Genomic DNA, 19,418 nt, shown 5'->3' with positions numbered 1-19,418 from the left:
AAATGCTAGCAAAAAAATTTCCATTTCCCTTCATAACCTATTTTCTCGTATTTTTAGCTTCTTTTTGAATTCTATTTTTACAAATGATTGATTATCATTTTTTTTGTTGTTTTTTCACAAAACCCTACTAATTTTTTTATTTTTTCATGTTAAAACAGCAATATCAACTTCAAAGGCAAAGCCACCTAGAAAAGACCCAGCATGTAAGTATAAGATACCGAAAAATAAAAAGGGTGAGGTCACTGTATTGAATGAAATAAATGGATGACAGGGGGAATCAATAGATTAAAATACCACATTGCAAAAATACCTAGACAAAATGTGGACACATATGCCCTGCATCAACTCCAGAGATGGTTAGAGAGATGAAGGCCCTTCTTGCTGGTTTTGAGTTGAGAAAAGAAGAAAGGGAAAAAACAAAGGAAGCCATAGCAACAGCGATGACTCAGAATGTATCCACTTCTACGGCATCGGATCTTCTTGGTGTCCCAAGTCCAAGCATCCGTCAACCACATTCATCTTTTGGTGAGAGTCCTAAAGGTTTTTTTTCTACAAGTAGTCAGATTCCTCTTTCATCAAGATCAAATTACATTATTCCACGGAATGTTCCAGGAGCAAAACCTTCACTTGAAGGTATGGGATGGAATAAAGAAAAACATCATGAAGCTAGGATGGCGTTGTGACGTTTTCACACATCGCCCCATTGCAAATGGGGACCCCCTCTTTTTGCTGAATAAACCAAGTCTTTTGCAATCTATGTCATCTCCTGACCCTAAGGAATGAGTTGTAAGGTCTTCTCGGTCTGGATTTTGATCTTTGAAAGTAACAAAATGACTAAGCGGGGAATGGATTCTTAAGGAATATACAGCCTAGACAGGATACAATCGTAATATTGACATAAAGTCAAGAATTAAGGTTTTTGATGTATTAAGAAATGTATTGTGCTTATTGCTTTATCCTTCGAACTTTGCATTTTGCTAACTATGAACTTGATTGATACTTGTAATTCACAACGATTCCTTGTCTTTTTCAGGTACATTGCGGGGAGTAGGACTTTGGATGCTGAGAGGAGGACATCGTTGAGTGGATGATATCATCATCCAAGGAAGAGATTGCAGTGATAGAACAAAGAATGCACGTGCAAACGAATGGGATGATGGATATTTGGCTAAGTGCGAAGATAACCCTGAGAATTGATATGAAGAAACGAAAGAGAAACAGCCAAATTTTGGCTAAGTCTGCAAGTGTTTTGGAGAAATTTGGCTAAGTTTGGAAGCTTGTATTGTCTATTTTAAGGTTTTTATCCTTTAGACTTAGAAATGGAGTCAGTAGCCTAGGGTTGTGAAATCTAAACAAAGCATTGAAATGAGAACCCTTTAAGGAAGCTACCAATGAAATTTGGGTGAATTCTGAGGACAAACTATTTTTAGTAATTTTCACTATAGCCCAGATTGGCCTAATTTTGCATTTAAACAAACTTATTATTTTTAGTAGTGTCTATTTTTAGTAAATCTATTTTTAGTGTCAATGTGTCCTGGTTTGCCCTAATTTGGTGTTTGGAAGAACTTACTATTTTTAGTATGTCTATTTTTGGAAAGTCTAGCTCTGGCAACTAGCAAAGTATTGACAACAAAATGTTCTTGAGTATCTAGTTCTAAATCCAGAAAAGTTGAAGAGCGGGCAAGTAATCAAAATTTTGGCTAAGTCTAGAAATCCTTCTTGAAATGACAAGGCATGTAAAATCTATTCTTGGGCCTAGTTCCCAAGAACGGGAGGAATCTTCCAAAGTTTAAAAAAGCCTTCACCTCGCTCGAAATGCTCAAAATCCAGTAGAGTGGGCGCAATCCCTATTAAGTGGAGGAATTTTCCAAAACTTGACAATTCCTTCATGACCCCTAAAATGCGCCCATCCTCCCTGCCTTCGGATTACTCCCTCCTTGGGCACAAATCCGAAGGCAAGGAGGATTTTCCCTGCAAGAGGAAGTTCCTCCTTTGCCTCCAAAATGTGCCCTGAACTAGGAGGGCGCAAATCAGTGGCAATGGAGGATTTTTCCATAAACATAAAATTCCTCCTTCACCTCCAAAATGCACCCAGGTAGGCTCCTGGGGTGCAAAATCCAAGAGGAGAAGGATTTTTTCCTCATGACCAAAATTCCTTCCTTCAGGACAAAATTCTTGGAAATCGTGTAAAATTGGCTAAGTGTTGGAAATTTCTTCCTCCAGACTCCCAAGCAAAATAGAATTCTTGGAAAGTGAAAAAATGTTTAAGTATCAAAGAATTCCTCCTTCCAGTCCACAACGCACCCAAGCATTCCTCAGGTCATAGAAATTTGAAATTTTACTAAGGTATGGAAAATCCTTCAGGTCCTTGCAAATGCGCCCAGCTTCTTGATGGCAAGGAAGGATGAAATTTCACCAAGTAAAAAAAATTCCTTCCCCGGGCTCCAAAGGCGCCTATCTCCAGGAAGGGAAGAAATGATAAATTTTGCTTAGTGTTGACAAATCCTCCTCCAACATCGATATGCGCTCAAGAATTCCTCAAAAATGGAAACTCAAAAATTTGACTAAGTATGGAGAATTCCTTCTCTAAGCTCCAAATGAACCCATCTGAAAATGTCAAAAAATGATAAAACATCAAGAATTCATCTATCCAATCCAAAGACAATATCGGGATGTCAAGAGGCATGGAGCACCAAGATGAGCAGATCCAGTTTATGACATCCAAGTTCAAGAAGAAATCCAGCCTCAAGAAGTTCATGGAGGAGGAATTCCAGTTGCAGAGAATGCTAGTTGAAAGACCTCAAGATTCAAGCAAGTATAGATGAGAAGAATTTACAACTATCTTGAATTTCCTCTAGAAGTCCAAGATCCCAGTCAGGAAAGAGCAAGGAGGAAGAATTCCAATTCCAAACGTTCAAGGAAGACATTCAAAGTTCCTAAGATCTAGTTCAAGTATGACAGACTTCAATAATGACAGAATCATCGACAAGGAAAGATATTCCAAGAAGGTGAATTCCCAAGCAAGTACATGGAAGGAAGAAAATGATCAAGTAAAGATCATTTCAGAAAAATTAATCAAAGTTAGAACCTTGATCACAAAATGATGCAAAATGTAATATTCCTTGTGATGAGTCACCGGGTCCACATGACGTCCAACATGCTAAGGTGGCACCCCATCACCTTCTTTGGCCAATCAAATGTCTCCCAACCGTAATGACCAAATTCATTAAATTGGCCGCCAAGAAAAGGGATAGTGGGCGTCCTATTTTGGGCAATGAGCTATTTAATGCATAATGGAGTGGTGGGCTATTTGTTGCATAGAGGGCACCTCATTTGGAGTGATGGGTCATTAAATACATGAAGGGTGTGATGCCTTATTAATTGACAAGCCCACTACTTGGCGCCACAAAGGGTTCATTTTGGTGAAAACCTTGATTAAGGTTTGCATGGTGTTGAAATCTTGGCCCTTGATTTCAAATCAATCTTGGTCATTCATTTGTGGGAGGATCTCTATAAAAGGCCCTGCCTTCTCATTTGTAATTCATTAGATATTTAGCTCATTAGAAGCAAAGAGCTCTTGCTCCTTAGAGTAGAAGTAGAGTAGGCGAAGGAGAAGACATTGTTGTAAGACTTGGAGAAATAAAATATGATTTCATTGAAGATATGGTGGATTCATGTTTATTTCAACTTGTTGCATGGTGTTCTTCCAATTTCTCAATTGTTAGAGGAAGTACTTTGATTTTAATGGAGAATGTGACAATGTTTGATGAATTTCAATGGTTCATACTTATTGCACATAGATGATTCTATTTGTAGTGTAAAGTTAGCCTAGGCCTTTTTATATGGATGCTTAACTTCGATCATTAAACAATGAATGTACATTATTCGTTATGATGGTGTTCATTATGATATGAAAATTATTTGCATAAACCTTGGAAGATTGCATTGGTCCTGTGAAGTTGTTGCTAAGCTTGGCGAAGTAGTACTTGGTTAATGTGGAATTCGTCCATTGGAGCACTATCCATTGATATCATTGTCCTTAGGAGTAGAATAGATTCTCCAACCCTTTCCCCTTTAATTTCAGTTCATTTCAGTTGTGTCCATTCGAAAAGAAAGCATCACAAAATTGCAATATCCGATGAAGACGTTCCAGCTAGCATTGCAGAAGAAGTGAAGAATGATTCAAACGTAAGTCCCTTTGTGTTACCCGCATATCACAACGACCATTGAGCTTATCCGTCATGTCCCCTCCATAACACCCATATTTGCAACAATCCGTCACGAACCATGCCTAATCTATGTATAATAAAAACCCAATATAATAGAAATCATAAATTGTTCAAATTCTAATCTCTAATTCTTTTTGTGTACATTTATATTGATGTATTAAATGTTGATATATTATTTACTGATTAATAATCAGTAGTTGATTATAAGATACACCAATTTAAAAATAATAAATAAATATTTCCTATGTTAATTAATAAAGGAACATTAACCCAAAAATAGATTTTAATCCAATGTAATTATAGCAAACGCTAAGCAAAAGGCACGATAACCTTAAGCAATGGTAAAAGGAGAAGACGTGACTTTCAATAAAGCCACGTCTCTCCCCAAAAGAATCATTAACACACTCTTACCTTATTTAAGGGGAAGGAAGGGAGAAGATAATAAAAAGCCACGGGAGATAAGAGGAAGGAAGAAAAGCCAAGCATACAGTTGAACCAAAAAGAGGAGGGAATACCATCGGGCAGTCCAGTTTGCTGCAGAGAGAATTTCCAACAGCAGCCAAAAGGTAAGTTTGATTACAAAATGGTAATTTATGATTAATTCTATATATATATATATATATAAAGAGAGAGAGAGAGAGAGAGAGAGAGAGAGAGAGAGAGAGAGCACATGGTGGATATGAGACTATAGAATAGGTAGGACCTTGTTAGAATATATTACAATTTAAAAGAGTGATTTAAATAATTCAGTTAACAGTTACAATATGAAGACCAGCAATATGGTCTGCTATTAATACAATTTAACATTAATAATTCAAACAATATTTTAGTTACAACTTAGTATCATTAATACAATTTAATATAATTGATACTAATAAGCTATATTAATATGGTTATTGCAACTAATACGGATAAGACAAAGTATTCATAAATCAATACAAAACTTTCACACAGTTAATTCTATCAATAATATTAATACTGGTAATAATTAAGCAATGTGTTTTCTATTGGTCAAATTTACCACATGTAATGATAACAACAAAATGTGGACAAAAATTTACTAAGTAAATAATTGACAATGTAATTCAAATAATGCCATATTGAAATTAATTCCTAACCCATAGATTGCAGTGATTTGATTCTTTATCTTTCTCTAATACTTGCAAAGATAGGGAGTGTGTAGGGGAAAGGCAGAGTAAATCAGTCGCATGGCGAAAATGTCCCAAGACAGGTAGAAATCCTTGAGAGAGCCGCATGTAGACTGTGTCATGCACCCTTGGAACAGTAAATCTTCCATCTTGTAAAGTTTAGCAGAATAGGGAAGAGGAGTCTCATGCAAACTATGGGAGGTAAATCATACAACAAATTAACAATCTATTTATCTTATTTAAAAATATTTTAACATTTCATTATTGGCATAAGTACATGATTGATAGGTATGCATAATATTAGCTATGAATGGATAATATGGAAAAAATCAATTTGTATAAAGGATGAGCTCCTATTCCTAAATCCTAAAATTATTGCTAATTTATGTTTTTAGGGTGAATTTAGGAAGAGGTCATCACATTATCCACACGTCAGGACCTAACAGAGAAGAACCTTGGAGTCACCTATATGATCTTTCGCAATCTTAGCATACACGAGATTTTGCTCAAGATAGGATAAGATACCTTGGTATTTTATTCTATGTTGGTGTGGTCACAAAACACCCACCAACAAATGGCAGCAGCAAATTTTTGGTACTACATTAATTTACCTTTCAATGTGGTGAACAAACCATATTGGGAAGGTTTGGTGAATGCATTGTCAATTGCAGGCAAGGGGTTTAAGACCCCAATAGTTAAAGATTTGAGTAGGCCATTGCTAGAGGAAACCATAAAAAATACATAGCTTGTAGTTGATGAACAAAAAGAATTTTGGAGGAGAAACGGATGCAGCTTTTTATGGGATAGATGGACAGATGGACAGAATAGGACTCTCCTGAACTTCTTAGTGGCTTCTAATGGTGCATTGGTGTTCCTAAAGTCTATAGGTGCCTCCAATGAAATCAAAAATTCTCAGACTACGAAATAAAATCAAAAAGGGAAGGGATAGGAGATCTAAAACTAACAACACTGGTATGCAAGTACACGGATTCAACATAACCAATTCCTGCTTGGCCAGAATAGGTCACAACCTTGCAGGAACGATGCAATCTTCAAGGGGACTTGGAAGATTTTCAGACTGCAAACACACGGCTAAGCATCCAATTCTGGCGCAGCTCAAACGGACACCTGCAATTGAACTAAGCACAATCAAAGGCTCGGGTTAACCATACAAAAGGATACACAATCAGTATATCCTCAATGGTATGAGCCTGAATCTATCAAATACCTACACACCCAAAACAAAAAGATCTATCTAAAATGCTGAAAGAAACCATGCAAACAAGATGAAAACAAGACAATAAACACCAAATCAATGTCTATATATTGATTTCAGCTGCCTATTACAACAATTTCTGCAGCATCCCTATGCTACTGCTAAGATCTAACCTATTCTAACTTCTAAAATCTAACTCTCTCACCAGAGTCTAACTATCTAACAAAAATCTCTAACTCTTTACAAAAGAAAGGCTTCTGCCTTTTATAGATTTTACAATATTGAATCAAAGGCTAGGATTGACTACATCCAAGGGCTGCAACCTGCCATCCAGAAGCTGGCAGCTTTAACCCATGCTCATTAAACTTTCAGTCATCCATTCAACCACAATCCCAACTACCTGCCACTATTTGGCTTTAATTCGGTCAATTTGGCAGTTGGACATAGCTGTCCACAAAAATATCTTGCGCGGGACCCATAGGCAGTCTTGCGCGGGACCCATAGGCAGTTATAAAACAGTTTCAGTTTTTAAAACTGAATTCCTGGAATTAAATCCAGCTTGTGCACTTTTCTTGAGAACGCATTATTGTTGTACTCGGAGTGTTCTTTGGTCTTTGGTCCCGGTGGTGGACTTTAGCTTGTCGCCCAACGGCACGCTTCCCAATGTTCGGTTGCTCTCGCACTCCTGCATCTTCCTCTTCAGCTTTTAGTGCCTGGCTTTGTCGTTTCAGGCTTCCTCCTGGTTCTTCAATGACGTCTTGCGACCAACAATTTCACTTTAATAAATCAATTTGAAAAATTAATTAATTTAATTTATCAAACATTAAATTTCTAAATGTCTGGCCTAGTCTCGATGAAGCTCCTTGTGAGATGTATCTTGAAACCCAATCTTTAATTTGCTCTCTTGAACGAGATTCAGGCGAGTCAAACCTTTGAGAGATTTTGTTTTATTTAAGTGTCAATGCCCAACTTATAGCCCTTCAAGCCCTTTGGAAGCTTTTTGCGAGATTATCATCTTGGCCATGAAGTGATATGAGCGAACTTTGTTTTAAGTTGAACATCCTTATGCAAACTTCAAGCCTTTGGGGAGCGATTGAAAGGTTTATATACTTCGCGGTTTTACCTCCAGTTGAATTTCGGCATTTTTCCACTTCGTGCAAACTTTATAAATTTTGCAATTTACCCTTGTAATGCGAATTTTGGGAATTTTAGACTTCTTGCAAAGTTTATGACAAATTTCGGGGCTTTACCCTCTTTAGTGAATTTCAAAGATTGAGGGGGTTTTGAAAACTTTTAAAAACTTTCGTGATTTTCTACTTTACCGAACTTCAGCGTTTTGGAGTGATTGCAAGGTTTTAGAACTCTATATTTCGCGCAGTTATGCCAAACCTCGGGATTTTGGTGGGGGAAATGCAAAGTTTAACGCCCTTTCATTTTGCGCTATCGCCAAAATTCGGCGAGTAAGATGGTTTTTCAAACTTTACATCGCAATTTCCCTTAAGTCGCGATTTCGGCGAATGAGGTCTCTTTTTCAACATTAGAATACTTCGCGCTTTTCACACTACATGCAAACTTCGGGGGTTTGAGATGGTTTGCAAACTTATATTCCGTGACTTCCTTTAGTGCTAAACTTCAGCGATTTTACATGATTTGCAAATTTCGGCGAAATAGGGTCTTTTGCAAGGATTTAACCTTTTCGCGATTTCCCTATGGATGCCGAACTTCGGCGATTGAGGGGGGCTTTCAAACTTTACATTTCCCACTTACCTTATAACGTGATTTCAGGGTTTGGAAGGAGTTTGCAAACCTTTATCTTTTACGCACTTTACCCCCAACTTCGGGTTTCGTAGGCACTTTGCAAACTTTCTTAATTTCTCTCATTTTTTCCTCCTTATGCGATTTGCTATTTGCCATTTTCAGCTCTCTGAGCCATTTTGAAAGTCGGCCTGAAAGGCCATTTTGCAAGTTTCAGGTGGATTGGGGATTTCGTGAGTTTTTGGAAAGCCTTGAATGATTTGATTTTTAGCCACAGCAAACTCGGGTGTTTTGGCTTTGAGGTATGAAAGGTATTTGCAGAAGCATCTATTCCTCCCACACAAGCAGACAAAAAAAGGGGGTCACCTAAACCAAGGGTGTGTGCGAGCACAACAGGTACCAAAACGAAATCCTTGAGGAGACCTAATTATTCACCAAAGTCATTGAATGGTTGTCATTTTGAGCAAAAGTAAGGGCAAATTTGCAAGATCATGGAGAGAAAAGGATCAAAGTTCAAGTCTAAGACAAAGCTAAGTGAAAAGAGATGTAAATTAAGCCTAAAAATGCAAAATTCGCTCCTGACCCTTCCAAAGGGTCTAGAGCGAATTTCACCTAAGCTCCTGACCCTTCCAAAGGGTCCAGAGCGAATTTCTTCAAGAAGCCTTGTACCTTGTTCAAACCTTTGAACTAACCTATTCCTAAGCATTTTTTAGGGCAAAAGACTTGTTTTTTATGAGAAAAGGATGAGAAATGAAGTTTTATGAAGGAAAATTGAGCAAAATAGCTATTTCGCTCTTGACCCTGCCAAAGGGTCCAGGGCGAATTTCATCTAAGCTCCTGACCCTTCCAAAGGGTCCAGAGCGAAATTTCCTAAACCTCTATTTGCTCCTTGTTTGGGGTCGAAATCTTGGTTCCTAAGGCATGGTTGAGAGAAGATTGATGTATACTTGCCTTGAGAAGTGATTTGAAGCAAAGGAAAAGATGAATTTGAGACTATAAGACAAAAATCGCTCTTGACCCTTCCAAAGGGTCCAAAGCGAATTTTCTTGAAACCTCCTTTTGCTCCCAATTTTGTATCAAGCCTAGCATTGATTGAGGTGGATTGAGGCATCCTTAGGCATGCATTTGAGTGAGTTGTGGTCACAAAATGTGAAGAATTTGTCCAAAAATGCCAAATTCACTCCTGACCCTCTCAGAGGGTCCAAAGCGAAAATCTCATTATAGGTCCTGTCCTTGGAGAGGGTCTAGAGCAAAATTAATCCTAATACCTTCTTGTTGATGATTTAAGGTAAGAAATGCTATGTTAGAATGAATATATTATGTATACTTAATCATCTTTTGTTTGTTTTGCAGATCAACAAGACCAAGTTAGAGGAAGATCGGGCCAGGACAAGGGCGACTTCTTCAAGCTTCATCATCATCAAGGACACTTCAAATGCGTGAGAGAGGACTCAAAGTACTTCCAAGTTGAAGGACTTCAAGTTTTCAAGGAATTGCAAGCAATGGAGCTGACCATCCTCAAGGACCTCATTCTATCACATGAAGAAATCACAAGATGGTAGAGAAGAAGAAATCACTTGACTGTGAAGAAGCCTCATCAAGCATAGGAGAGCCAAGGAAAGGTACATCATTTCTCAAATATATCAAGGATGAAGGAGGATCGACCAAAGGTCATCACAGAGGAAGTACCGGACAAGGTGGCATCCCAGTCACTATTCCTCCAGTCAAAAAGGTCCACATCAGCATGTCCAGATTCAGTGAATCCCGCTTATGCACAAAGGCACAAACTTCGATGTACCTACCCCTATTTCCCATTGGTTCTCATGCATTAAATGTAATTTTCTCATTGGGTAAAGGAGTTTGTTGTAACAAACCCTAATTAGGGTTTTATATCTTGTAATCCTGGCCATTCTTTCTAAATCAATCAGAGCCATTGAAATGTAAGGAGCTCTCTATATAAGGCTCTGGCTCTTCATTTGTAAAGGTTAATAGGGAGTCAATAGTTAATAGTGGTTAGTTGTGAATAAGATAGAAGAATAGAAATTTAGATAGTAATTAGAATAGAGTAGGAAGAGAAGGCAAGAAATTGTTGCCTTGGTTGTAAAAAGACTCCATTTTCATTGAAGATATGGTGAAATATGTCGTTTCTTTGTAATGTGCATGGTTTCTTGTTGAGTCTTCATATTAGATGGTAGATAATTAGATTGAATGGAGAAAAACTGTTGAATGCACTCACTTGGAATCCGCCTAGTCCAAACCACTAGCCTCTTACTGATTGTAAGGGCGCCCTGCATGGTCAACTGGCATTGAATGAGCTTAATTTCGAATTGTTATGCTTCTATTGTTCATGCATTAACTTGAATGGTGATCAGTGTCTGATGGTATAACGATTTGAACATCTTCAAAATTCCCTTAAAAGATTGCACTGAGTCGGTGTCGAATTGTTCAGTTTGATGGTGAGACCTAGCCTAGTAGGATTCCAAATAGTCATTCATCCATCTTCTTGCATTCTAGGCCTTAGAGTAGATTTTCTGAGCCTTTCACCTTTTGCTATTTCTTTATTATCCCGGTGAGTAGTTAGGACTCAAGTTCCAGCAAATTAAACGTTCAGGCATACAAATGTAAGTCCCCTTGTGATTCTAGCAAAATCACATCACACCAACAGAGCTTATCCACACGTAGAGACCCTACATATAAGAACCTTGGAGTTATTTCGATTGATCCTTGGGAAAATCTTCAGCATTCGAATAACTTTGTTCAAGAGAGGATAAGATACCTTGGTATTTTATTCTGTGTGCACATGCATAAAAAGCACATCAACAATAACAAACACAAACATAAACTTTATACAAGATAATCTATTTACTGTTTTTTAGGGGTAAATTTTGTAATAATTTAAAATTTGTTTTCATTTTTTCAAGTGACTGAACCTTTGGTAAGGTTCTTCATATGGTGGACTGAGAGGGCATGCCAATGGGTTTCATATATGAGGCCATGGATAAGGCCAAAGAAGCCATTTCACATTACTATGGCAGAAACAAGAGAAAATATGAAATCATTTGGCACATCATTGATCGTAGATGGACAAACCAACTCCACTAGCCGATACATGCCTTGGCCTACTTCTCTAATACATTTAAGGCTGATGAGGAGGTCATGGCAGGTGTTACTACATTCATTGATAAGATGGCACCTAATTGTGAGTTGAGAGACAAGGTTCTTAATGAGTTGGAGGTGAGATTTACTATATCTTATTTATGAATTTGGCAATGTTGAGTATCTAGAAATATCCATATTTGATTTAATTTAATTTTCTCTATAAGGGTGTGGAGGGACTCTTTTCTTCAGCTCAAGCAATTGATAGGAGAGAAAAACAACAACCAGGTAAAAAATTTAGTTCAATACTTATAAAATAATTAGAAACTTGACTCTTATTTTTTTTACTTAATTCTTATATTTCTAAATGATTTTTTCTAGATTTATAGTGGGAGAATTATGGTGCTGGCACACCTAATCTTCAAAAGATAGCCATTCATATTTTGTCCCAGCCATGTAGTGCTTTTGGGTGTGAACGCAATTAGAGTTTATTTGAGAACTTTCACACAAAGAAGAGAAATAGGTTGACCTAGCAATGCCTCAATGATCTTGTCTTCATCTAGTGCAACCTTCCCCTTCGAACTAGAAAGATGGAGGGTGTTTCACATGAGTCCATCAACTTGGATGATATTGATCCCTATGGTGAATGGACTGTCAATGAACAAAATAATGATGATGTCCTCCTTACAGAAGAAGATCTTGTAGAATTGGAGAGAGAAGTAGCAAAATTGGATGCAATGGAGGAGGATGAAGACAGTTTTGATTTTGAAAAACAAGAAACAACTCATCTTGTAGCACCTTCTAGTTTGAGACCTCAAAAATTGAGTTACATTAGGAGAGGAAAGAGGAGGATGTAGATTTTTTTGGGTTGCTTTTTCTCATTTTGATATATCATTATATGTAAACATTTATAAACTTATGATATGTTATACATTTGAAAGTTTGAAATTATGAGTATGTGTTGACGTGTATTTTGTACACTATCAAACACAGAATAAAATACCCAAGGGTACCTTATCCTCTCTTGAGTAAAGTCTCTGAATGCTGAAAATATCGCGAAAAGGATCAATCAGGATGACTTCAAGGTTCTTTGTTGTAGGATCTCTACGTGTGGATAAGCTCTTTGTGGTATGATGTGATTTGCTGGAATCACAAGGGGACTTACATTTGATGATTGAACGTCTGATTTGCTTTGAATATTGCTGGAACACAGGCTCTTACTAGCTTAGAATTGAAAAAAGGAAAAAAAATGAGGGCGAGGAAAGGATCTAATCCTAACACTAAGAATGTAAGAGCAATGAATGATCTTTGATGAAATTCTAACTAAGTCTTGTTTTGACATCGCAGGACCATCTCCACAAGGCTAGTGCGATCTTCGAAGGAAAGCTTTATGATGTTCAAATCATCACTGCAGGCATAGACACCATCAGGTTGATGCATATCAATGAAGAAGCGACAATTGAAGTTAAGCTTAAGCTGAATGATTCCAGTTGACTACACAAGGCAAGTTTGCAATCAACAAACTGCTAGTAGTATGGATATACGAATTCCACCATCAATCAAGCACATTTCTTCCACTCATCTAATCATCTACCATCTAGGATTGTAGATTCAACAAGAAACCATGCATATTGCAAGAAACGACACACTTCACCATTACTTCAATGAAAATGGAGTTTGTTTACAATCAATGGCAACAATTTCTTGCCTTGTCCTCCTATTCTACTCTAATAGCTATTCTAATCACCTTCTAACTACTCTCTATTCACTAACTCCTTTCTATTGCTTTCTATTTACTGCTTTCTATCTATTGCCTTTACAAATGAAATGCCAGGGCTTATATAGTGCCCTCAATACAATTCGATGGCTTAGACCAATTCGAGATCAATGGCCAAGATTTTACAATGAAAACCCTAATTAGGGTTTGTTACAACCATTACATAACATTTAATGTTTGACCAATGATAAAATTGTATTGCTTGGACACATGTCCTCTCTGGAAAAATCGACCAATGGATAGCTGGGGTAGGTACATCGGAGTTTGTGCCATCTCCCATGAGTTAGGTACATTGAATCTGGACATTGTTGAGGTGGATCAATTTGACTGGAGGAGTGATGACTGGGATGCCACCTCATCTGACACTTGTAACTTGGTAGATATTCAACTTGATGTTGTTGAGAAGCTAGCTTTAATTAATTCATCTGGAACTATCTGCTTCTTCAACGAACCCTTTGCTCCGACTTCTTTTGTCTCTGATGTGCAGGATGTTGATGTACCTCGCCCTGGAATGCTGGATTGGAGAAGTCGCCCTTGATGACGCTTGAGTGAAGAAGGTCATCCTTGTCAATGCTAGACTGAAGGAGGTCACCCTTGTCCTTGCTTGATCGTCCTTGATGAGAACCTGCCGACTTGTAGATCCTCCGAGCTTTGGAGTCGCCATCTTGATACCTACACAACATTTCAAAATTAGTAATATATCTTGAAATCTAAAAATTAAACTTTAAAAGGAAGATTCAAGATTTTAATTAGGAAACTTCATGATAAATCTTGAGTTATCATTTCCTAATTAACCATGAAATACTTAGACTTTTCTAAAAAAAATGTCAAAAAAAATCAAACCTTGAATAAGGGTGTCAAGATGATTTTGCCATACCTCCTCTTGAGAATTAACTCTAAGAAATGACGTAAAAATAGATGAATTTTGCTAGGTAAAGTGTAGATCAAAGCTCTCCCTTGGATAAAATGCACCTCCTTTAGCTTGGAAAAGAACTCCACCTTCCTCTTCAAAAATCTGGAAATTCGCCTTCAAATACCTTCGAAACATCTGGAATTTATCCTCCAATCTAGCAAGAAATTCTCCTCTCCAATAGCTTTCAAGATGAATTTCGCCCTCCACTAGCTTCTCCACACTTAGTAGAAATTTGCTCCACTCCTCTGGATTTCGCTCCTCAAATTGCTCTCCAATTTCGCACTTGAAAGGATGATTGAATGATTCGAATTGTGAAACAACACCTCCAATATATAGAGCGCTCACCTTCCACTTACCCATGAGGCTGACCTAGCAATTAAGCCTTAAAATAAAATAAAAAACCACCAAGAAGAAGGCCGACTTGATAAATAAAGACAAAATAATGCCTTGTGCGCTCAACTTTTAATTTTTAATTTCACAAAAATTAATTTTAAATAAATGCCTTTATAATAGAAATTCGATTTTTTTTTAGGCCCAAAATTAATTTATTAAATGCCAATTTAATTAATTTTTTCAAATATTCCAAAGTTAGCAATTTGGCATCTAATGCGATTTGGAGGATATTAACGCCCAAATATGGTAAAAAATAATGAATGCCAATGACTTCGCTCTGGTCCCTTGGAGAGGGACAGGAGCACTTTTTCAATCTAGGCCTTGCATTCCTCATTTTCACGTTCAAAACTTCATCTAGGCATTTTAAAATGACATTTCTGATTGGAGTCTTGAGTTTGATTTCATTTTATCTTTAGAAGGGACGTGCCTTAGGACATTTTCGCCCTGGTCCCTCAGTGAGGGACAGGAGCACTTTTTCACTTTTGTCCTCAATCCTTCATCTTTCATTTGTCGATTCTCGTTGTGGAGTAAGCAATGATCTCTTTTGTCCACTCTATGCATGCTTAACTTGTTTTTGCAAGGCAAAATTGATTTTCCAAAGATTTCGCCTTGGTCCCTTGGTGAGGGACAGGAGCACTTTTTCATTTTTAGGCTAGGATTCTCAATTTTTGAAGTCAAACCTTTATTCACCCTGCTTTAGAAGATCTTTCCCATCTCACACAACTTTGCCTTAGCATAATCTCGGAGGGAATTTGTTGTTTCATAAAAAGCGCCCTGGTCCTTCAATGAGGGATAGGAGCACTTTTGAGTCCATTGCATGAATTCTTGATCATATCAACTTCAAATTATCCTCCAGGCGTAGAATATCACATTTCACTCCATCTTGAGCCTTGGTAATAAAAATATCATTTCAAAATGCAAGGTAAATGGTCATATTTGGAAATTGTGCCCTGGTCCCTTGGTGAGGGACGGGAGCACTTTTGCCAATCGTCGTCAAAATTTGCAACTCTTGCATCTCAATTCCACCTCTAAGCATTTTAAACATCATTTCAAACTTGCGCCTTGACCTTGATTTGTCCAAACTTGGCGAGAAGAGCTAGATAACATGTTTTTCGCCCTGGTCCTTCAGTGAGGGACAGGAGCACTTTTTCAACTTCAAGCTTATCCGTCCTTTGCTAGCTTCCCAAATTATCTTCAATGGGCTAATCATGTCCTCTTCCATTCATTTCAATCACAAACTTGCCTTGTCTTTGCAAGAAATTTACACTTTTTGGAAAATCACTTTGGTCCCTTGGAGAGAGATGGGAGCACTTTTTGGAAAATCGCTCTGGATCCTCAGTGAAGGACAGGAGCGAAATTTGACTTTTCGAACTCTCCGACAGGATAATTTTTATGGAATATAACATTTAAGTATAAGTCTTATACTTTAAGTTATATTCCATATATACTTTTAGGATGTTTGAGAGTGGTTTCAGACCTCCAGGAGTTATATTGTAAAATCTAGTTTTTGGAGATTTTTCAGTTTCCAGACTTAGTCAAATTTCAGGATCAGGACATTCCAGACTTAGCCAATTTTTCAGGATCAGGACTTTCAGACTCAGCCAAAATTTTCAGGATCAGGACTTCACTCGAGCAGGACCTGCTATCCATGATCTCCCCGACAGCACTCAAAAATGCAAAGGCCAACTGACAAAACCCTAAAAGACCTAGAAAACAGACCCTAAAAAGCAAAAAACATGGGTCCCCATTTGCAATGGGGCGATGTGTGAAAACGTCACAACAGTATGATCATTGATTATGATTCATGAATGATGAAATTTCAAATATTGAGTGTTTGAAGATCATATGACATGTGTAATGTTTGATTTATGGCTCTTATGTTATCTAAATGCATTAATTTCTTTTTGTTATTTTGTAAAACTATGGTTTTCTTCTTTGCCGAGACCTAGCCTTGTTTTTTGTCGAGTCTCGAGTCCGAGTCCTATTTTGGGATGCCGAGTCCACGGTGACTCTAAGTACTCAAACTTTATGTTCATATTGTGCTTATAATGGGCCCCAGCATCATGATGTACTTAGAATTATTTATGTAAGAGGTTCTTATCTTTAATCTTATCATTCACAAGTGCAGAGTGAATCAGCCATACAGATTTTCCAACTGAGATGGTAATTTTAACATATAAAGCTACGGCCCCTTTCATCTACCTAAAAAAAAAAGTTAACTCACAAGGTTAGACATCCTCCAAGATCAGACACGTTAGCTTAAGAACATCATAGGGTTAAATAATCAATATGAGATGAAAATACAAATTTTGATATAACCTCTCCAAAAATGCGCATTTAAAATAAATGTATGTGTTTAACAAAGTGTGCCTTTCTAATAACACAAAAAAATCAGTATATTTATCCTAGATAAGCAGCACCGCTGATGACTAATATTGGCAAAATACTATTAAGGGCATAAATCAACCCAATCACCAATTGCAACTTCACCCTCAACTAAGTAAATTATGGCTTAATGTTTCAATTTTTCATTTAATATTAGGCTTGTATCTAGGTGTTTCTGCATAAGTAACTGTATGTATAATACTCTCTATACATCCTACTGAGTATATATATAGTAATATTCTACAACTGAAAAGTCACTTCCAGATAAGAGAAAAACACCTTTTAAGTAAGGCACTTTTCAATTCCTTCTTAAGATAACCAATACACAGTGAAATTTAAAATGTCATATCCTTTCCCTATTACATTCATTTTTTGAGATTCATTTAATATTTGAAGCTATAAACAAGTGCATGTGCAATCTTGCTTAAAAAAATTTCAACATAACTTATTTCTAGAATCAGCATATACTAGTACACTAGTACAAGTATATAACTGTAGTACTTGTTAGAGCAATACTTCCAAAAACAAAAAAAATCTTTGCTTCATTTTACTCCTATGAATGATCAATGCTGGCTCCAATAAAAGTATTTTTTTTTGTGAGACAATAGGTGGAACATGTCTAGAATTTATTGAAGTAAAGTGTATAAAAAAATAAAATAAACTCAAACTAATTTAACTGATCAGCACTATGCATTTTTTCAGAAAGGAAGAAATTTATAAAGCAAAGAGGAAATAAAGAAACCCAAATTTGCATGGATATTGCTCTGAGGAGAAATTCTTAAGATGGTACTTTAAATACCTGGCATCTTTGTTTCATTGGTTCCAACACCTTTTTAACAAAGCTTTCTACTGACACCCTATTCACATATGATCTAAGCCGGCTTAAATCTGATGGGTCTGCAAGGTATCCATAGATTAATCGTGTTCCATCATCACCTACAAGACCCTTTGAATTCCAGCGTTCCATATCAATTTCATTGACTGGCAAGCCCCATGGTTTTACAGTATACCAGTGCTCTCTTCCTCTAGCAGCCCTCTGCAGACATTGGCTGAGATTGTCTGCATTCATGAATCCTGTTTCATTTGCATCAAAAATCACCACAGCACTACCGCGATGACCATTGTGGTGGTTGTAGATAGCCATCACTTTCTTGTATTCAAGATCCTTTATACTCTTCAAACAACTCTTGATCTCATTATTCTTAAGACCATCCCATTTATTTGTAGTTTTGTTAAATCCAGTTATTATATTTTCAATTATTACAACTGGAGGCCATATGATAGAACGGTCTTCTGCCTTTGAATCAATCCAATCCCTAATGGTTCTTCTCATATCTCTAAATTCAACCCCAGCTTTGATGGGTTGATCTGCATCTTTTTCCATATGCTTTGAATCTTGAAAACTTTTTTTTTCACTAGTGCCCTTGGATGGCTTCTTCTCTGGAAGAAAGATACCTCCAATAGCTTCTCCACTTTTCGTGGCATCAAATCCATCAGTTTGTAAATGATTAACATCAGCATGACTTCTACCCTTCCAACTTTCTTGGTCTGATATTGGCCCTCTAATTATCATATCTCTTGTCTCTTTTCTATGCCCTCTAATTATCATATCTCTTGTCTCTTTTCTATCTTTACTTTTACATGTGTCTCTTATAGATATGCTCATATCTCTAGTGTCAACTCCAACTTCAATGGGTTCATATGTATCTTTTCCCATATGATTTGAATCGTCAATTTTTTTCTTTTTTGTACCTTGCTCGTGAGAATCTCTACTTGGAACAATGATATCTGTAATGGCGTTTCCAGCTTTTCTGGCATCACAACCATCTTTTTGTATATGATTAATATCTTTATATCTTCTTTTCCAGCTTTTTGGGTGTGTTATTGGCTCACTGATCATCATATGTCCTGTCTCCTTTCTATCATTTCCGTATGTTTTCTTGTGCATGTCTCTTTGGATATGATTCTGATAATCATATGATCTTTCAGAATTTTGTAGGGATGGCATACTGCCCTCTTGATAATTGACAGCAACATATTCTTTTCCAGCTTCCCTGATAGTAGATACATCACTTTGCGTACAATTTTGATTGTCAGACAACTTTTCTAAAGTTTCCTGTTGTCCACCAACTCGTAATGCAGGATCAGAAATTTTATTTCCATTTTTGCCAAGATTATTAGCAACTTCTTTTACATGATTTGGATGATCCAAGCAGTCATCTTGATGTAATTCCCCATCTTCTAACTCATATGGAACATTTAATCCAACCTCCATTAGTCAAACCAAATGAAATGTCTATCATCCGGCTCTAATGGCACAAACACATGAACTGCAAGAATGATATTTATAAGTGTTAGAAAATCAATATGGCACTCTTGTATAATACAGAAAATAACCTAGTTGATCAAAAACATATCTAAAAAAGAGAATTATTAGACCTCAGATGAAATATATTTCAATCATATGAGGTTTATATAAAGGCATATAAGGGCCTATTAGATATTA

At 36.9% G+C, this 19,418-nt stretch overlaps 1 protein-coding gene across 2 annotated transcripts in view; it reads right to left on the bottom strand.

The window, feature by feature from the left end:
- The window catches only part of LOC131076267 (uncharacterized), a 101,094-nt gene that overhangs the window by 36,768 nt on the left and 44,908 nt on the right, over positions 1-19,418 (bottom strand). For both annotated transcript variants that reach the window (XM_058013356.2, XM_058013358.2), the window contains exon 2: positions 17,712-19,242. In XM_058013356.2, the coding sequence (XP_057869339.2) occupies positions 17,712-19,187 (1,476 nt within the window). In that variant the 5' untranslated portion in view covers positions 19,188-19,242. The remainder of the gene's footprint in view (positions 1-17,711; positions 19,243-19,418) is intronic.

This window comes from Cryptomeria japonica, chromosome 4, assembly GCF_030272615.1.
Source record: "Cryptomeria japonica chromosome 4, Sugi_1.0, whole genome shotgun sequence".
NCBI classification, from domain to species: Eukaryota; Viridiplantae; Streptophyta; class Pinopsida; order Cupressales; family Cupressaceae; genus Cryptomeria; species Cryptomeria japonica.
The sequence above is the reverse complement of the archived record's forward strand: the minus strand, read 5'-3'. Positions and strand labels throughout refer to the sequence as shown.